Source organism: Martes martes, assembly GCF_963455335.1.
Source record: "Martes martes genome assembly, chromosome: 15".
Taxonomy (NCBI): Eukaryota; Metazoa; Chordata; class Mammalia; order Carnivora; family Mustelidae; genus Martes; species Martes martes.
In genome coordinates, this window is record NC_137903.1 from 35,886,940 (window position 1) to 35,901,530 (window position 14,591).

Sequence of the window (14,591 nt, forward strand, 5' to 3'; positions counted from 1 at the left end):
TATAAAGTTAGGAAGTGTGTCCCATTCACATAAAGTCTGGGTGATTTTCAAAGGGCCGCTTCTGCATTGGGCCCTAGGGTGAGTGAGTCTGTGCAAGGGCCCTTTCAGAGCTGTGTCTCAGTTCACCCTGACCCTGCAGGCCTGGTGAAGATGAGCCCCATTAGTGTTCGAAGCTAAATGTTTGGGGCTTATCTCTCAGAGGCCAGTGTTAAAAGATGGGATGCATCTTTTAAGTGTGGTGCAAACCCTTCGATCCTCTGGGAGAAGCTCAGGGTTGAGTTCCCTCCTGATTGTGGGTCACCGTACCAGCAGTGAGGTTTATGGTGAAACCATAGCTCAGCCCTTCCTACCCACTTCGACGTGGTTTCCCTCTTCTTTGCCCCGTGTGAAGGGCTTGCTCCCCCAGTTTTTAGATTTCTTTTCAGAGGAAATTGTTCCACATGTAGCTGTAGATTCCTCGTGTCTGGGAGGTGGTGCCATTAGGATCTTCCCATGTTGCTATCTTCAACCGGAAACTCACTTTAAACATTCAGATATTTCTCCTTCTGTGGAGGTTTGACTGACTTTTCTACTCGTCAGCATTAGTTCACATTGTCAACAGTTGGACACTGAATGTTAGAAAACGTTGAGCTTGAGATTAAAAAGAAGGGCAGGGAAAGCTGTTAGTACAACATGCTAACCGAACATATCTGAACAGGACAGGGTCAAGTTCATACTCAAAACCACAAGAGTGCTGTGAAGTACAATGATTTGTGAAGTACAATGATTTCATACTTGTGTTGTGATGTCATTTTGTTGTAACATTAAAGTCAAGAGTCCTACCCACCCACGGGCAATGCCAGTTTCCCAGAAGCCTCGTTTCTCAGAGCCAAAGCTCTAAAAGGTGCCAAAGCAACCCATGCTGATACTTAGTCTCATGTTATTTCTCAATTTTATGCTTAATTTGCTCCTTTTGGTTTTATGTATTTTGACACAGCCAAGTGTATGTGGGGATTTCCCCACAGTCCTTTAAATGCTATAAAACTTTAATATAGGGAGATAAAAACAATAATAAGCCATGCCTCCAAGCCCTCACATTTAGTTCTTCATTTGAGTTAGACACTAACCAGTTTTGGGCACTGATTTAGACTTTCAAGTACTTGCACCACTTTAAATCCCCTTGCATGTTGTCTTACTCTCTTCCCCCCACCCAAATGAAAATAATGTTCTGCCCATAAGCTGGGCATGCAACACCCATTGAGTGCACAAAATGACATCTCTTACAGTTCTTAAGTTATTATCATAATGGTCTATGTCGTTCATGAGCCAATGCAATTTAATATGGCTTTAATATGGCTCAGAATAAAGCCAAGATGGATGCCCAATTCCCAATTTTAGGCATGCAACACTGAAATGTCTTTTTGGAAAAAATGAAATAATGCTCCTGGAAGTCTGTTGAGTTAGTCTGTTTTCAGCATAATTGCCTTCCTTCAGCTTCCTAATACCCTTAAAACCTCTGAGAGTCTTTAAATGTACAAAGTTCAACAAAAATACCTTCAAAGTAGATTAGTTCTAATTATGTCTAATATGTTTGCTGCTTTATTGAATAAACTACATTTGTTTAAAAAAGAAAAGAAATTCACTTAACTGCACGTCAGTCACCCAAATTTTAAGTGTACAAATGAAATGGAAAACATTTATTACACAAATTTAATTACAATCCTAAGAAATAAACATGCAAATTAGATAGAGTTCAATTTGCAGATGCTAATACTCATCCTTGATCTTATTCCTTTCCTCCCTGATTTTCAGTCTGTGCCTATCCTTGATTCCTAGGGAGCCAGGCAGCAAGAGGTTTGGTTTTTCACAGTCGGAGGATCACTGTTTTAAAGAAGTGTTATATTTAGCACATCTGGCATAGTAGCAGTAAACAAACATTATAGTCTTTGTAACACTTTTGTGAAGGTGCCTTCCCCCCGATTTTATTAGGTCTATGCCTTTCAATCCTCTGTGTTCATTACACCTGAAATGACCCATCTCGACTATGGAGGAGTCCCTAGACAGAAGTTATGAATTAATGTTTCAAAAAACAAACTCCAATTGAGCCTAATATAGGGTAAAATTACTATTTGCAAAATAATGTGATTCCGGAGCTTAAATTACATTCCCTTGACCAAGGACAACCTCCTTTATTACTTTTTTATTTCCTGGAGGTTTTCCCTGGAGGCTCCCCACCCAGAAAGAGTTGCCAATTCAAGTTGCAGTAGGACCAATGTTGCTTTTTTATACATATGCAGCTCCGGAGGGGAACGGGCGGGGGCGGGCGGCGAGAGGAGAATAACTGCTTGGTCCTGCAAAGACATCTGTTTCTCATCTCCGTTTGCTGTGGCAAAGGAGAAGAAAGTCTTTTGCAAAGGGTGGGAACGGCACAGATTTTTCTTTGCTTGCTTTCTTTTTTTTTTTTTTTTAATCACACGCACACACAACAACAACAACAGAACTAAACCAAATAAAAAAAAGAGAAGACATCTCAGAAGGTTGCAGAGTGAATACGTTATCCGGCTGGAGCCGAGCCCCCAGGGCTAGGGCGGGAGCCGGGGAGCGCGTGGGGTCTGGGCTGCGGGCTGGAGCTGGGCCCGCGTGTCCCCGGGCACCGGGAGGGGAGGGGAGAGGGGGGAGGCGAGGGAGGAGGGAGGGCGGGAAGGAGGGAAGGCGGCAGGGGGCGGGCTGGGGTGGGGGTGAGGGGAAGGCGCCCCGTGTGCTGCCTGAGGAGCGGCGGCGGCGGCGGCGGCGGGAGCAGAGGGAGGGCGGGAGAGCGGGCGCGCTTGTCATGTTCCCTCTCTCACCCTGGGGGCATCCTGCAGAACCTCTCCTCGGAAATCCACGGGGAAATGGCAAACAGGATTGACGGGTTTCACACGCTCTTCGCTAGACAGAGCCGCTCATTACCATAACCGTCTGCAGCGACGGCGGCGCGGCGCCCCAGTCGCGGCGGCGGGACCTGCCGGGACCCTCGCCCGCCGCGCACCAGCGTCCACCGCCGACCGGGCCGCCGGGCCGGGCTCCGCGCGACTGTGCACCGGCGGCCGGGCTGGCGCCGAGCCCAGAGCGGACCAGCGGCGGCGCGAGCGCTCGGGCCGCCGCCTCCCTGCTGACCCCGCGGTAAGAGCCGGGCCGGGCGCGGGCGGCGAGGCCAGGGCGGGTGGAGGGCGAGGGCCGGTCCCCGCGGGCGTTTGCGCGCGTCCACCCGCGCCCCCGCGGCCTCCCGCGCGCCTTCCCCGCCCCGGGGCCGCCGAGTGGACGCGCACTGGCCGGAGCGGGATCCGGGCGGCGCGGGGGCCAGAGGCGCCGAGGCGGCGCGGGCTTTTCCCGGGGCTGGCGTGCGCCGCGGGGCCTTTACCGGGGCGGGAACGGCGGCCGCCTGCGCTCACCGAGCCGACTCCGGGGGCGGGTAGGGATGGCAGCCCCGGTGAGACGCTAGGGTCCTCGGCGGCCGCTCCCTCCCTTCCCCTGGGGGCCGGGGGTCAGTAGGAGGGATGCCCCGGGGTCCGGTCGCCGCGGCGCGGGGCAGGTGGAGAGGGAGGGATTGTGGATGTCAGGAGCGCGCGTCTGCGAGAAAAAGGAATAGCTGCAGGAGCTGACACCTTCTGTCCTCCGCCACCTCCGCCCCCGCACTCTCCTCCCCGGCAGCGGAGCCGAGCCGCGCTGCGGGCGGCGGCGGCTCCTCTGTCCTCAGCTCACCTCCCCGGCGGGCTCGGCTGCTGCCCGCCTGGTCCACGCCTCCGCCTCTCTCCTCCCTTCCTCTCCTCCCGCCTCCTGGGCCCTAGCAACTTTCCCGAGTGCCCGGCTGGGGCCGTGGGGGGTGGGGAGGAGGCGGCCCCCCGGGACCAGGGTGTCGCGCACAGGGAGGTCGCCCGCGGCCCCCGCTGCCCGGGTCCCACGGCCGCGCAGGGCGCTCCCGCAGCCGCCGGCTCCGAGTGGGCTTGGCCGGCGAGGGAGGGCGGGCCGGGCAGGCATCTGCTGCGGGCTGGAGCGCGGGGCCCGGGCCAGCCTCGCCAGAGCCCTGCCAGCCGCCGTGAGTCATTTCCTTGGAATCCTACCTTTGGTGTTTATTTCCCTTAGAAGGAAACTTGTTTGAAAAAAAAAAAAAAAGAAGAAGAAGAAGAAGAAAAGAAAGAAACAGTAATAATAGCTCTTATTCTGAAGGAGAGGCGCACGGCTCCGGCACCGTGGAAAGACAACTTGCCTTTGTTCCCAGACACTTGGGGTGTTGTTTACTTTCTCCTGCGGCCGGCGGCCGGCAGGGCTCCGCTCGCTACCCAGGAAGGGCTCAGGGGCCGTGGCACCGACCCCTGGGGGTGTATGTGCCGGAGCCGGACCCGGTGTCTGCAGGGGGTCGGTTCTTCAAACCTCCCGACCCCTGTCTTGGGACAGGGATGCGGAGATCTGGCGCCAGGGCTCGGACACCCGGACACCCCATCTTCTCCTTCAGGCCCAGCACCCGCCTTTCTAGCCCCAGGACCTGACCTAAAGCTCCGGGCTTCTGGAAGCTACAGCCGAGAAATGCACTTTCCAGGGTAGACAGGTGTACTGCAGGGACCGACAGAAAAAGCGACATCTGTCTGTTTAGAAGGGTTGAAGGGTTTCCTTCCGCCAATTCAGCCCCTTCCATCACCAGCAGCAGTAGCAGCTGGACGAGCTGTTGGGATCTTGCTAAGCACAACTTCGAGGTCAGGCGCTTGATTCCACCTGGGCAGCACCAAAGGTGCATTGAAAACATGAGCCCTTTACTTCTCTGCGTTTCACTGTGGGAATCCGATCTTTAACTGCTATAATGCTCTTAATGTTCTCTAATTTCCAATGAGAGATGGGGGGAGGGGTGGGCAAAGAATGACCAGGAACCCGTTAGATTCAAGGGGCCACTGAATCTTAGGTAGCTGGATCTGTGTGCCAGCCACTCATATTAGTATTAGAATGACTTTCAGGAAAGAACAAGCCTAACTCATCTGGAAAAACCAAATTGTGTAGCAACGCCTGGTAACTTTACGATGAACGTTTGCTGGGAAAGCATGACATTTTAGCCCTCAGCCTTCTGGGAATGCTTGAGGTGTCATTCCATTTCATCCAGTTGGGTGACAAAACAGATAGGCAGGAGGAGCCTAGGGATAAGAGGTTAGGAGCTTTTTATTTTTAAGTTTTTAAAACCCATATATAGACCAGACACACTTTAACCGCCTACTTTTGAAACCACTCACTTCTGATGTTTAAAAAAAAACACACACACACATTTTACCATAAATGTACATCTTTGTGGTTATATCTAATATTAACAGCATATGAATTTGTGGATTTAAACTTCTGAACTCAATATCAGAGTCATAGTGTAAGTCTTATCCTATAGAGAATAATGACAGTTTGGATCTGTACATATAATACAAATAAAGAATTATATGAAACATTGATGCATAGCACCACCCAGTCCTAATGCCTCATGAATGTAGAACTTGCCTTCTTAATTTCTTAACATCCCTTCATAAATTCTAAATAGACTAGGAAGAATTCACTGCAAAATCTCTTGTCTGCTCCCAAATAATCCAAAGTCATTCATACTTTATTCAGACTTAGAAGTACCATTTGTGGCACTCAGCTTCTCCGGCTTAGGATTTTGTGTGTAAAAGTTTCCAGTTCAAAAAAAGAAAAACTTAAATCAGATATCATAATGGAAAGAAAAAGCCAAGATAAAAGGCCTAAGCTGTGTTTCAAGTTCAGATGCATCCTGATAGGATTTCATATGCTGGAATCAACACAAACAAACAAACACTGAAATCCTTAACCCAAACAGCCACAAGGATCAGTCATTAAAATGGAAACAAACTCTTAGGAACATAAAATAGCACGGGACCATATAATGTCCTATTAAACAAAGGTAATTGCTTTAGGGGGCCTACAAATGCTTCATATTCTTAAGGGGCATGGATTTGTCAACCTCCTTGGTTTTATGCTATAAAAGTTCAGTATAGGGGCACCTGGGTGGCTCAGTTGGTTGGGCATCTGCCTTGGGCTCAGGATCCAGTCCCACATCAATCTCCCTGCTCAGCGGGAAGTCTGCTTCCCGACGCCCCCCCCACCCCACCGCTCATGCCTTCTCTCTCTCTCTCAAATAAATAAATAAATCTTTTTTAAAAAAAGTTCAATATAGACAAAAAGCTTGGGTCTTATTCCCAGAATCCAGCACAAAAGTGAGTGTGAATTTCAAGCTGGAAAATACTGTTGCAGTCAGTGAGAGAGGGCTACTGAGAGATAGCTATAATTCATATGCTCCTGGCAGTAGCACTTACTGGTACAAGTGCCTTTTATAATAGGTTAAGCTATTAGACCATTTATGAGAGTCTCCCAGGGAATAAATTCTTATGAGGTTTGATACCTTGTTTGGATGCCGAATTTGAGGGGTGATAGACAGAATAGCTTGGTTTATCAAATCAATGTAGTGTAAATTTTTTGAGTCAAGAACAAAATAAATGGCATGTCCCACCATTTCCTTCTAGAGAATAATCGAACCTCTCTCTTTTTTTCCTTGTAATAAGATTTTACTTACAGCAAGTCCTTGGCTGCTCCCTCTTTGGAGGGCATTTTAGAAGAGAAGGGGTATGTGGTTTAGCCTCCCAAATCGCTGGGTCCTCATTCCAGCCACTGACACCGACACTTCCCCTACTTCGTCCTTCAGTGAGGTTGGGGCAGAATTTAGGACCTCAAGGAGAAGCCTGGGTAAAGAGTGGAGTCATTGCTGCCAAGAGCTGCTGTTAGCAATAAAGACCTCATCACTTCTGTGAAGCTATTTCCCCTTCCCCTGGTGGTTTTCCTTCCTTCCCCTGGAAGTGGACCCTCATTAGAACACGTAGGTAATCCTAGCCTCCTGCTGGACAGCAGGGGACTCACCCTTTTCCAAAAATGTTAGGAGCTGTACCATTTGGAGAAGAATGAATAGACCCTTAGCGTATATTTGAAAGATAAAATATCTTCAGAAAGCAAGCCTAATATCAGTCTTTGTCACAGTTCTTTAAATGGCAGAGTGGGATAGGAGAAGTTCTGGTCTTGCAAAAGAACTCGCAGTTAAGAAGGCGCCGAGGCTTCTCTGCCGTCAACACTGATCTCTGGCCCATCGGTGTTTTTACCGGAGTATCAAACTCTTTCCCCTTGAACTCACCCGTGACCCTGCCTTGAATCTTAGTTGGGGCCAAGTGAAGCCCCAGAGCCCCGCTGGAAGTGGCCCACAGCACCTGAGCCCAGCAGGAACCCAGCAGGCATCACGGAGCAAAGAGGCTCCCAGGCTCCCAGGCTCCCCGCAGGCCCCTGGGGGAAGGGACGTGAACCGGAGAGGAGGGCCGCAGCATGGTGCCCCTTGGAAAGTTGCTGCCTTGTGTCTGGGCCTCGCGGAGGAGAGAGTTGCCGGCTGCCTCTGGCCCTGAAGCCCTGGCTCCTGTTTAATATTCTGCCTGCTCCGTTGATGTTGTGCTTGGCTCCTGTGGGGCTGCAACTCCCGGCTTGAAACTGGAGCCAATTTTCTGTCTTCATCTTACAGTGTTTTGACTGGAGGCAGATCCAGTTCAGGCCGATCAGGGCTGGTGGAAACAACTACCAAGTGTGTCTCTGTCTGCTTCATTTTGGGAGAAGAAAGTGGAGGGAGCCCCAAACTGGTGTAGAGGATCTGGCCCTGCAGAAAGGAGAGGAGGGGGCAGCAGCCCAGCCCCAACCGACCCAGAGCCTCAGTAGGGATGACGGTGGAGATTTTGGCCTCCACACCCTTTTTGACTGATGAGCGGATTTCATCAAAGGAGACTCTCGGGATTGACTAGAAAATTGATTTTGCCTTATTAATAGAAAGGAGGTGCAAGGGTTTGGGACTTGCCTCTTAGCGGTACATTTTCTGCCGGAAGGTCAGGGGGAAAATGTGTTCAGGAGGCAAAGCAGCTGTCTCAAATGGGGCTGAGGGGAATCTGAGAACAATAAGAAATGGGATTTTAAAGATCCGCCCATGAAATGCAGATTGCTGAACACAGAGGCTGAGCTAATAGCAGCGAGAGAGTTTGCTGAGGTTTTCTTTGAAAAAATAATAAAATGTTTTCAGGGTGAAGGAGAGGACTGAGAAGTAGAAGTTTCCCAAAGCAAAGGAATGAACATGCCAAGGCCATCCCCTGGCTTACTCTTGATTAGGGCTATTTTCTTTCTTTCTTTCTTTTCTCTTTAGATCTGAGGCGGTCAGAGATGACTCTGGTTCTGTCCATGAATAGATTCTGCGAGCCCATTGTCTCGGAAGGAGCTGCTGAAATTGCTGGGTACCAGACACTATGGGAGGCTGACAGCTACGGAGGCCCTAGCCCCCCCGGGCCAGCACAGGCTCCTTTGCAGGGAGACCGGGGAGCCGGTCCCCCACTGGCAGGTACTGCCCTTGACCTCCCCCCTCCAACCCTGCCCTCTGCAGCCAGACTAGTGAGCGGGACTGGTGTCTCCTGTCTCCGGCGCCCTTCTGAGCCCAGAGAGAGCTGCTAGTCTAGGGACTTCCAGGCTGTCTGTGCCCCTCTCTTAACTGGGCCCAGGGCTCCGGGAGAGGATCAGAGGTGATACTGAAATTGCATTCAAATCTGCGTCTACACGTACTGCTGCTTCGTGTGTAAGTCGTGCCACCTATATTTTTTAAAGAACCAAACCAGATTTTGAGACCCTGAGTTTGGGTTTTGGTTTTTCACCCTGTGGAACTGCATGGTTCTCTTCAGAGGTACACAAGCCCTGGTGAGCTTTTGACAATGAAATCTTTATCCCCTGAGACGTAAAGGAATCTGCACTTTGGGCCAGAAGCTATGTGTCTTCTCTTTTTACTAACCACACAATTGGCTTTCGTATTCAGGGGGAAATTTTTTTAGATACAGGAGTATGTTCTTCCTAATTCTTTATTCTCATATTCTAAGATAAGTTCCTTGGATTTTTGTGTGTTGTGCTTGAAAAAAAAAACCAAAACCTAAAATGTAAACTAAGTACTCCTTGAAGTTCATTTGGGATTAAAAACTCTGTTCATTCAAAATTAGACCCTCCTTTTATTCATGGTTGACGTGTAACATTTTTGAGAGAGAAAAAAGGGCTTTGGTTAGCCCATATTTTAGTCTTAAGCTAAAGTTTTTTTAATTTCATATTTTGAAAGAAGAAATATGGGGCGCCTGGGTGGCTCAGTGGGTTAAAGCCTCTGCCTTCAGCTCAGGTCGTGATCCCAGGGTCCTGGGATCGAGCCCCACATCGGGCTCTCTGCTCAGCAGGAAGCCTGCTTCCTCTCTCTCTCTGCCTGCCTCTCTGCCTACTTGTGATCTCTCTCTGTCAAATAAATAAATAAAATCTTTAAAAAAAAAAAAAAAAGAAAGAAAGAAGAAATATTATAACTCCAATGTTCAGATAGTCGTTTGCTTCGTTACCTACAGCCAATAACATTTTAAAGTTATTTGGTTATTCGTGCTTACGGTTAAAGATGTATATGTTTGAGCAGTGGTGCCCTATTATCGTGGATTTAATTAAGCAGTTTGAATAACTACTATCCTCCCCTTTATGAATTTTGCTGTTTGTGCATAGAATTAAGATTCCGAGTATTTTGTAAATGCTGACATAGGTCATTTTCCTTTATGATTACCTAGAAATCCTTGGTCTAGCCTGGGTCACAGAATTCTGTATGATAGCAAATATTAACACAAATGTTTATTTTTAATCACCACATGTACAAATACGTAGCCAACTTATCTTCTATAAGGAAATTAAAGGAAAGTATTTTGTTTGGAGAACCTCTGGCAAACTGCATGTCATTTGTCGTATCTGATTTATTACCACAGGATCACATTACAGGGGAATTTCAAATCCTATAACAACATCCAAGATCACATACTTTAAGAGGAAGTATGTGGAAGAAGAGGATTTTCACCCACCACTCAGCAGCTGTAGCCATAAAGTATGTTTTTTTAATAGTCATTATTTTTATTAAGAATTTAAGATACTTAGTAACAGTTGCTTGATCCATTTCCAGAAATTAAATTGTTCCACCCAAGCAATGAAAATGAGCCACTTCTCAGCAGAGCTGTATTAATCGTTGTCACTTTTTTGGGTCCTCTGTTATTTTCACAAGTAGTGGAAGAAAGAGCCAGCAGGAGCTCCTCTACCCAGAAATAACAAAATTATATAATCCAAGGAACATCTTTTTTACAAATGTCTTGGTTGTTATCAAGTTGCGTTAGTGGTTATGAGCCATCCATGTTTTCACATGTGTGCAGAAACGCACCATTCTCTCCTGACATCTCCCCTCTCCCCACACTCTAGGTCCCATGGCCAGAGCCCCTTCTGTGTGTGCCCACCTGGGAGCAGTTTCCCAGGGCTTCTCTTGACCCATTAGAGATGGACTCACTATCGCTTGAGTGTGTGCTTGCAAGTAGAAACTCACACTTCATTGTATACTCGTTACATAGGCTTAGTTTGTTAAAATATGTAATTCATTCCCTGGGAAGGAGCACAGCTGACTCTTCTGCATGCATAAGAAGAAAATAATGGGATCCAGGAAGTGCCTAGAAATAAGGAACTGGCCACCTAAACTTTTCAAATATCCGTTCTTTTTCCTTATGGTTCTCTTCCTTTAAAAAAAAAAAAAAAACTACAGATGTAATCAAGGAGGGTATAACCCAGACCATAGTTTTCTGAGAAACAGAGGATTTGTAATTTTTCAATTCATCTTCCTCTGTGTCTCCTCTCACTCCCCCTCCTCGCCACCTCACAAACATGTCCTTCAGGTGTTGCCTTGACCTTGCTCTTAAAGACACCGGCATGGGTTGGTGCATGCTGGGCTTTTCTCTGACTGTATAGTTCCTGCCTTTGGTTAACCCGGGCAGGATTTGTTTGCAGTTCCTCAGGTCATGCTACCAGGTGGCTTTTTTTTTTTTTTTTTTTTAATATGACCTGGAAAAGCTGGTCACCAGGACATAAGCAGTTTATTTCCTCTTTCATTTCTGTGTTATGGTTGTGACTGTTTCCCAGTGGCTGCTGGATTTGTACCAGTCATCACCCAGTGATAGTATCATAGTGCTCAGAAATGAGTCTTCTTATTTCCTCCCTGCATCTCTCCTCCTGCCTGGCCACAGAAGGAGGCTTGCTTTGGCCCTTCTACTGACTGATCATTTCAGGGGCTGAGCCTCAATTAGTGCTGTCCCTCAATCAAGTAAGGATAATTGCAAGTGTGAAAGCCAGAGGGACAGCGCTGAATGCAGCTCTTGTGCTCTTGGCCAGGGTTTGAAGTAGACTTATGACCTGCATTTTGACATCTTTCAAAAGACACCAACATATAATACATGAGTGTATGTGTGTGCACATGCATGGGTTTGTATACACACACAGAAAAGCCCAAGTATCCTAAGAGTACAGCTTGCTGGATTTCACAGCAGAAACATATCTATGTAACTAGCATCCAGATCAAGAAACAACATAACCAGCAACTGAGAACCCCTCCTCGCGCCCCTCGTTACTATGTCCCTTCCTTCCGGAGAAGCCGCTCCCCTGACTTCTAGTAGGGCAGATGAGTTGTGTGTTTTGGCATCTCCCTTGGCCATAGAAACACGAACAACCTCACCTGTCCCTGCTGAGGTCTGCAGGGGGACCGGATTCCCAGATGCTTGACCGCACCTTTGAGGTGGGAAGCCGGGGAGGGTCATTAGCAACACCGGGGACAGCATCCCTAAATGAACCTGGGAGGAACAGGACCACAGCATGCCCAGATCCAGAGAATGCCCAGAAAGAAATCTACTGCAATGGCATGTTTACACAGCCCACGTCCTCTAAGTTTTCTCTTCCGTTTTTGGTTTTTAGACCATCTCAATTTTTGAGGAACGAGCCCACATCCTGTATATGTCATTAGAAAAGCTCAAGTTTATCGATGATCCTGAAGTGTACCTCCGAAGGTCCGTCCTTATCAACAACTTGATGAAACGGATCCACGGCGAGATTATCATGCAGAATAACTGGTGCTTTCCTGCCTGCTCTTTCAACGGCCCGTCTGCCCAAGAGTGGTTTCTGGCTCAAGACTGTCCTTACCGAAAACGACCGCGGATGGCCAAAGAGGAGTGTGAAAAGTTTCACGCCTGCTGCTTTTACCAGGAATGTGGTGGTCACTACCTAAACCTGCCCCTTTCCGTCCATGCTAGTGTCGGAAGTGCCTCCACCACTGCCCCCTCTTCCTCCTCGTCTTCCTCTTCCCCTCCCCCTTTGCCTTTACCGAGTTGTTCCCACCAGGTGGATTTCAATGTAGGCTGTACATCTGCTTACAAGGGTGACGGTCAGGTACCCGCCAGCGAAATCTTTGTCACTAATGTCGGGTCACTAGGTGTTCAGGAAAAGGCCACATTAAGTGAGGAGAAGGCAAATAACGACACCAACAGGGATGGTGGCCCATTAAGCCATGAACCTGTGGGAAACGACCTTGCTTTTGAGTGCAAAGGCCAATTTTACGATTATTTTGAGACTGGATATAATGACAAAAACAATGTGAGTGAGTCTTGGAAAAAGTCCTTAAGGAGAAAGGAGCCTTCACCAAGTAACAAACCGTGCTGTGGCAAAGGGAGCAAACTATGAGCCATCTTTCCACCGAACCTCTGAAGCATGCACAGCATGACCAATTAGCTCTCATAAATTTTATTTTGAATGGATTTTATAGTTTTGTACAACTGATAAAATTATGCCATGAACACGCCGTGTCGTTTTAATGCCTGGAGAGCAGATTGCGTAAAACCTCTGTAGAGTAGGCATCAGCGAGCTACTTCTCAATATGGTGATGTTACCAAGAACACAGTTGACTCGATGCTTAAAAGTATACCTTAGTTTTCTCACAGAAAAGGTCCAGTAGGTTAGACTGGGGGACAGTGTGCCCTTGTGACCTTTCCATGACCCCCTCAAGGAGCCTGTCACTAGCTAAGAAATGGCAACATGTTCGCCCATCAATTAGGTAGTTGTTTGGTCAGCAAATCAACATAACCAGCAAAGGATGTCTGCTGCTTCTATGTGATACAGTATTTTTTTTCTGAATGAAAGACTGAAGACAGGGAGCTAGATGAAGTGGCTTCACCGTGCCGTTAAGGACTTGTCTTTAACAGTCTTGCATGACAGACGAAAATAGGATGTAACATAATGAAACACCTGTCTAGGGGCGGCAATCAACAATATGCGGAGAAGGGTAATCCCTGCGAGTTCCTGGCTTGCCTGCAATGCGTGATCAGGCAGTTAGAGAGGTGTTATACAGGGCGATTTTTGGTGCCTTACTTTATCTTAATTTTTGCCAATGTGAAAATTAAGGATAAATCAGAGTTACAGCAGGGATTTAACAAACAGGAAAAAAATACACAGGGTGGATCAATATTGTTTGGAAACCGTTAACTTCGAAACTATTGTGTTTAACTTTTGATTCAACATCTCTATTCTTCCTTTGTTTTTTGATGCCCAATTGCTTTTGGATTTGGCATTTTTAGAAAGGGATGGGGGAAACAATAGAGCTGTTAGAAACCAGCACTAAGCTGCTTGAGCTTTTCTATGGCAACGGGTCTGTTGCTGGGGTTTGGGTTTTTTGGGTTTTGGGTTGTTTTGTTTTGTTTTGTTTCCTTGTCCAATGAAGTTCATGAACCGGTGGCATGCATTATACTTTAATCTGTTTTGCATCATTTCACTCGTTTAGATTATAAAAGCATGTGGTTTTTTATATATGACTTTTGCTGTTGATTAAGAAGCACAATGTTAATAAATGATGTGGTGATCAATAAGGTTTTATCTTAAAGAATGTAAAGACTTTAGTTTTTGGAAAGTTATTTTGGAGAAATGGGACTCAGTTGGCAATAGCTACCATGTATTTGGGTCACAGTTTTCTCAATGATTTCTTTAGTTTGTACATTTGCAAGAGTATTCAGAGTGCCCCTCTGACCGTCCGTCCTCCTACTCCAGCCAACTCCTCCTGCTAAACTGTATTCCAATTTCCAAGATTGCTAATTGACTTGGGCCTCCTTAAACAGTACTTCACAGGAACCAAATGCCAAATGGAGGAAATAAGTAAGTCCTCCCAGTTTCTCCAAGATAAAGCTTTTTTATTATTGCTATTAATATTAAATATAGGTCTCATTCATACAGTGTATGAGTAGGATCATCATTTGGACAATGTCCACAAGGACCAATTTTTAAAACATGTTCTTGTGTTATGGCTAATAGTCTAGTAACGTTTTGTCCTTTATTTTCAATATTTGATAAACATTTGATGTTGAAAACTTAGATGATAGATGCTTGTATATGAATGTGTTGTAATAAAGTGAGGTTTTCTTGATATATATTTATTAAAATGATCAAAATGCACTAAGATTTCCTTATTTTAATGATCACCGGCAATGTTTCTGTTTTCCGTTGCTCTTTCTCCTTTAAAAAACTCAAGATGTCTAGTGGGCAGTGGCCACACGGGAGTATTCAAAATGAAAGACTTCTTTTAAGAGGTCAACCTGACAGGTGTTTTAGAATGGTCCTAGTTTGTGAGTTAGATTTCTGTGGATTAAGAGGCCAACGTTAATAAA

General features: G+C 46.8%; 1 protein-coding gene across 1 annotated transcript; it reads left to right on the forward strand.

Annotated features, from left to right (window-relative positions):
• The first annotated feature begins 8,230 nt into the window (after window positions 1-8,230).
• On the forward strand, window positions 8,231-14,378 carry SERTAD4 (SERTA domain containing 4). Its single transcript, XM_080824781.1, has 3 exons — window positions 8,231-8,416; window positions 9,846-9,961; window positions 11,860-14,378. Exons 1-3 carry the CDS (start codon window positions 8,242-8,244, stop codon window positions 12,619-12,621), a joined length of 1,053 nt encoding a protein of 350 aa, XP_080680907.1. The 5' UTR covers window positions 8,231-8,241; the 3' UTR covers window positions 12,622-14,378.
• The last annotated feature ends 213 nt before the right edge of the window (window positions 14,379-14,591 follow it).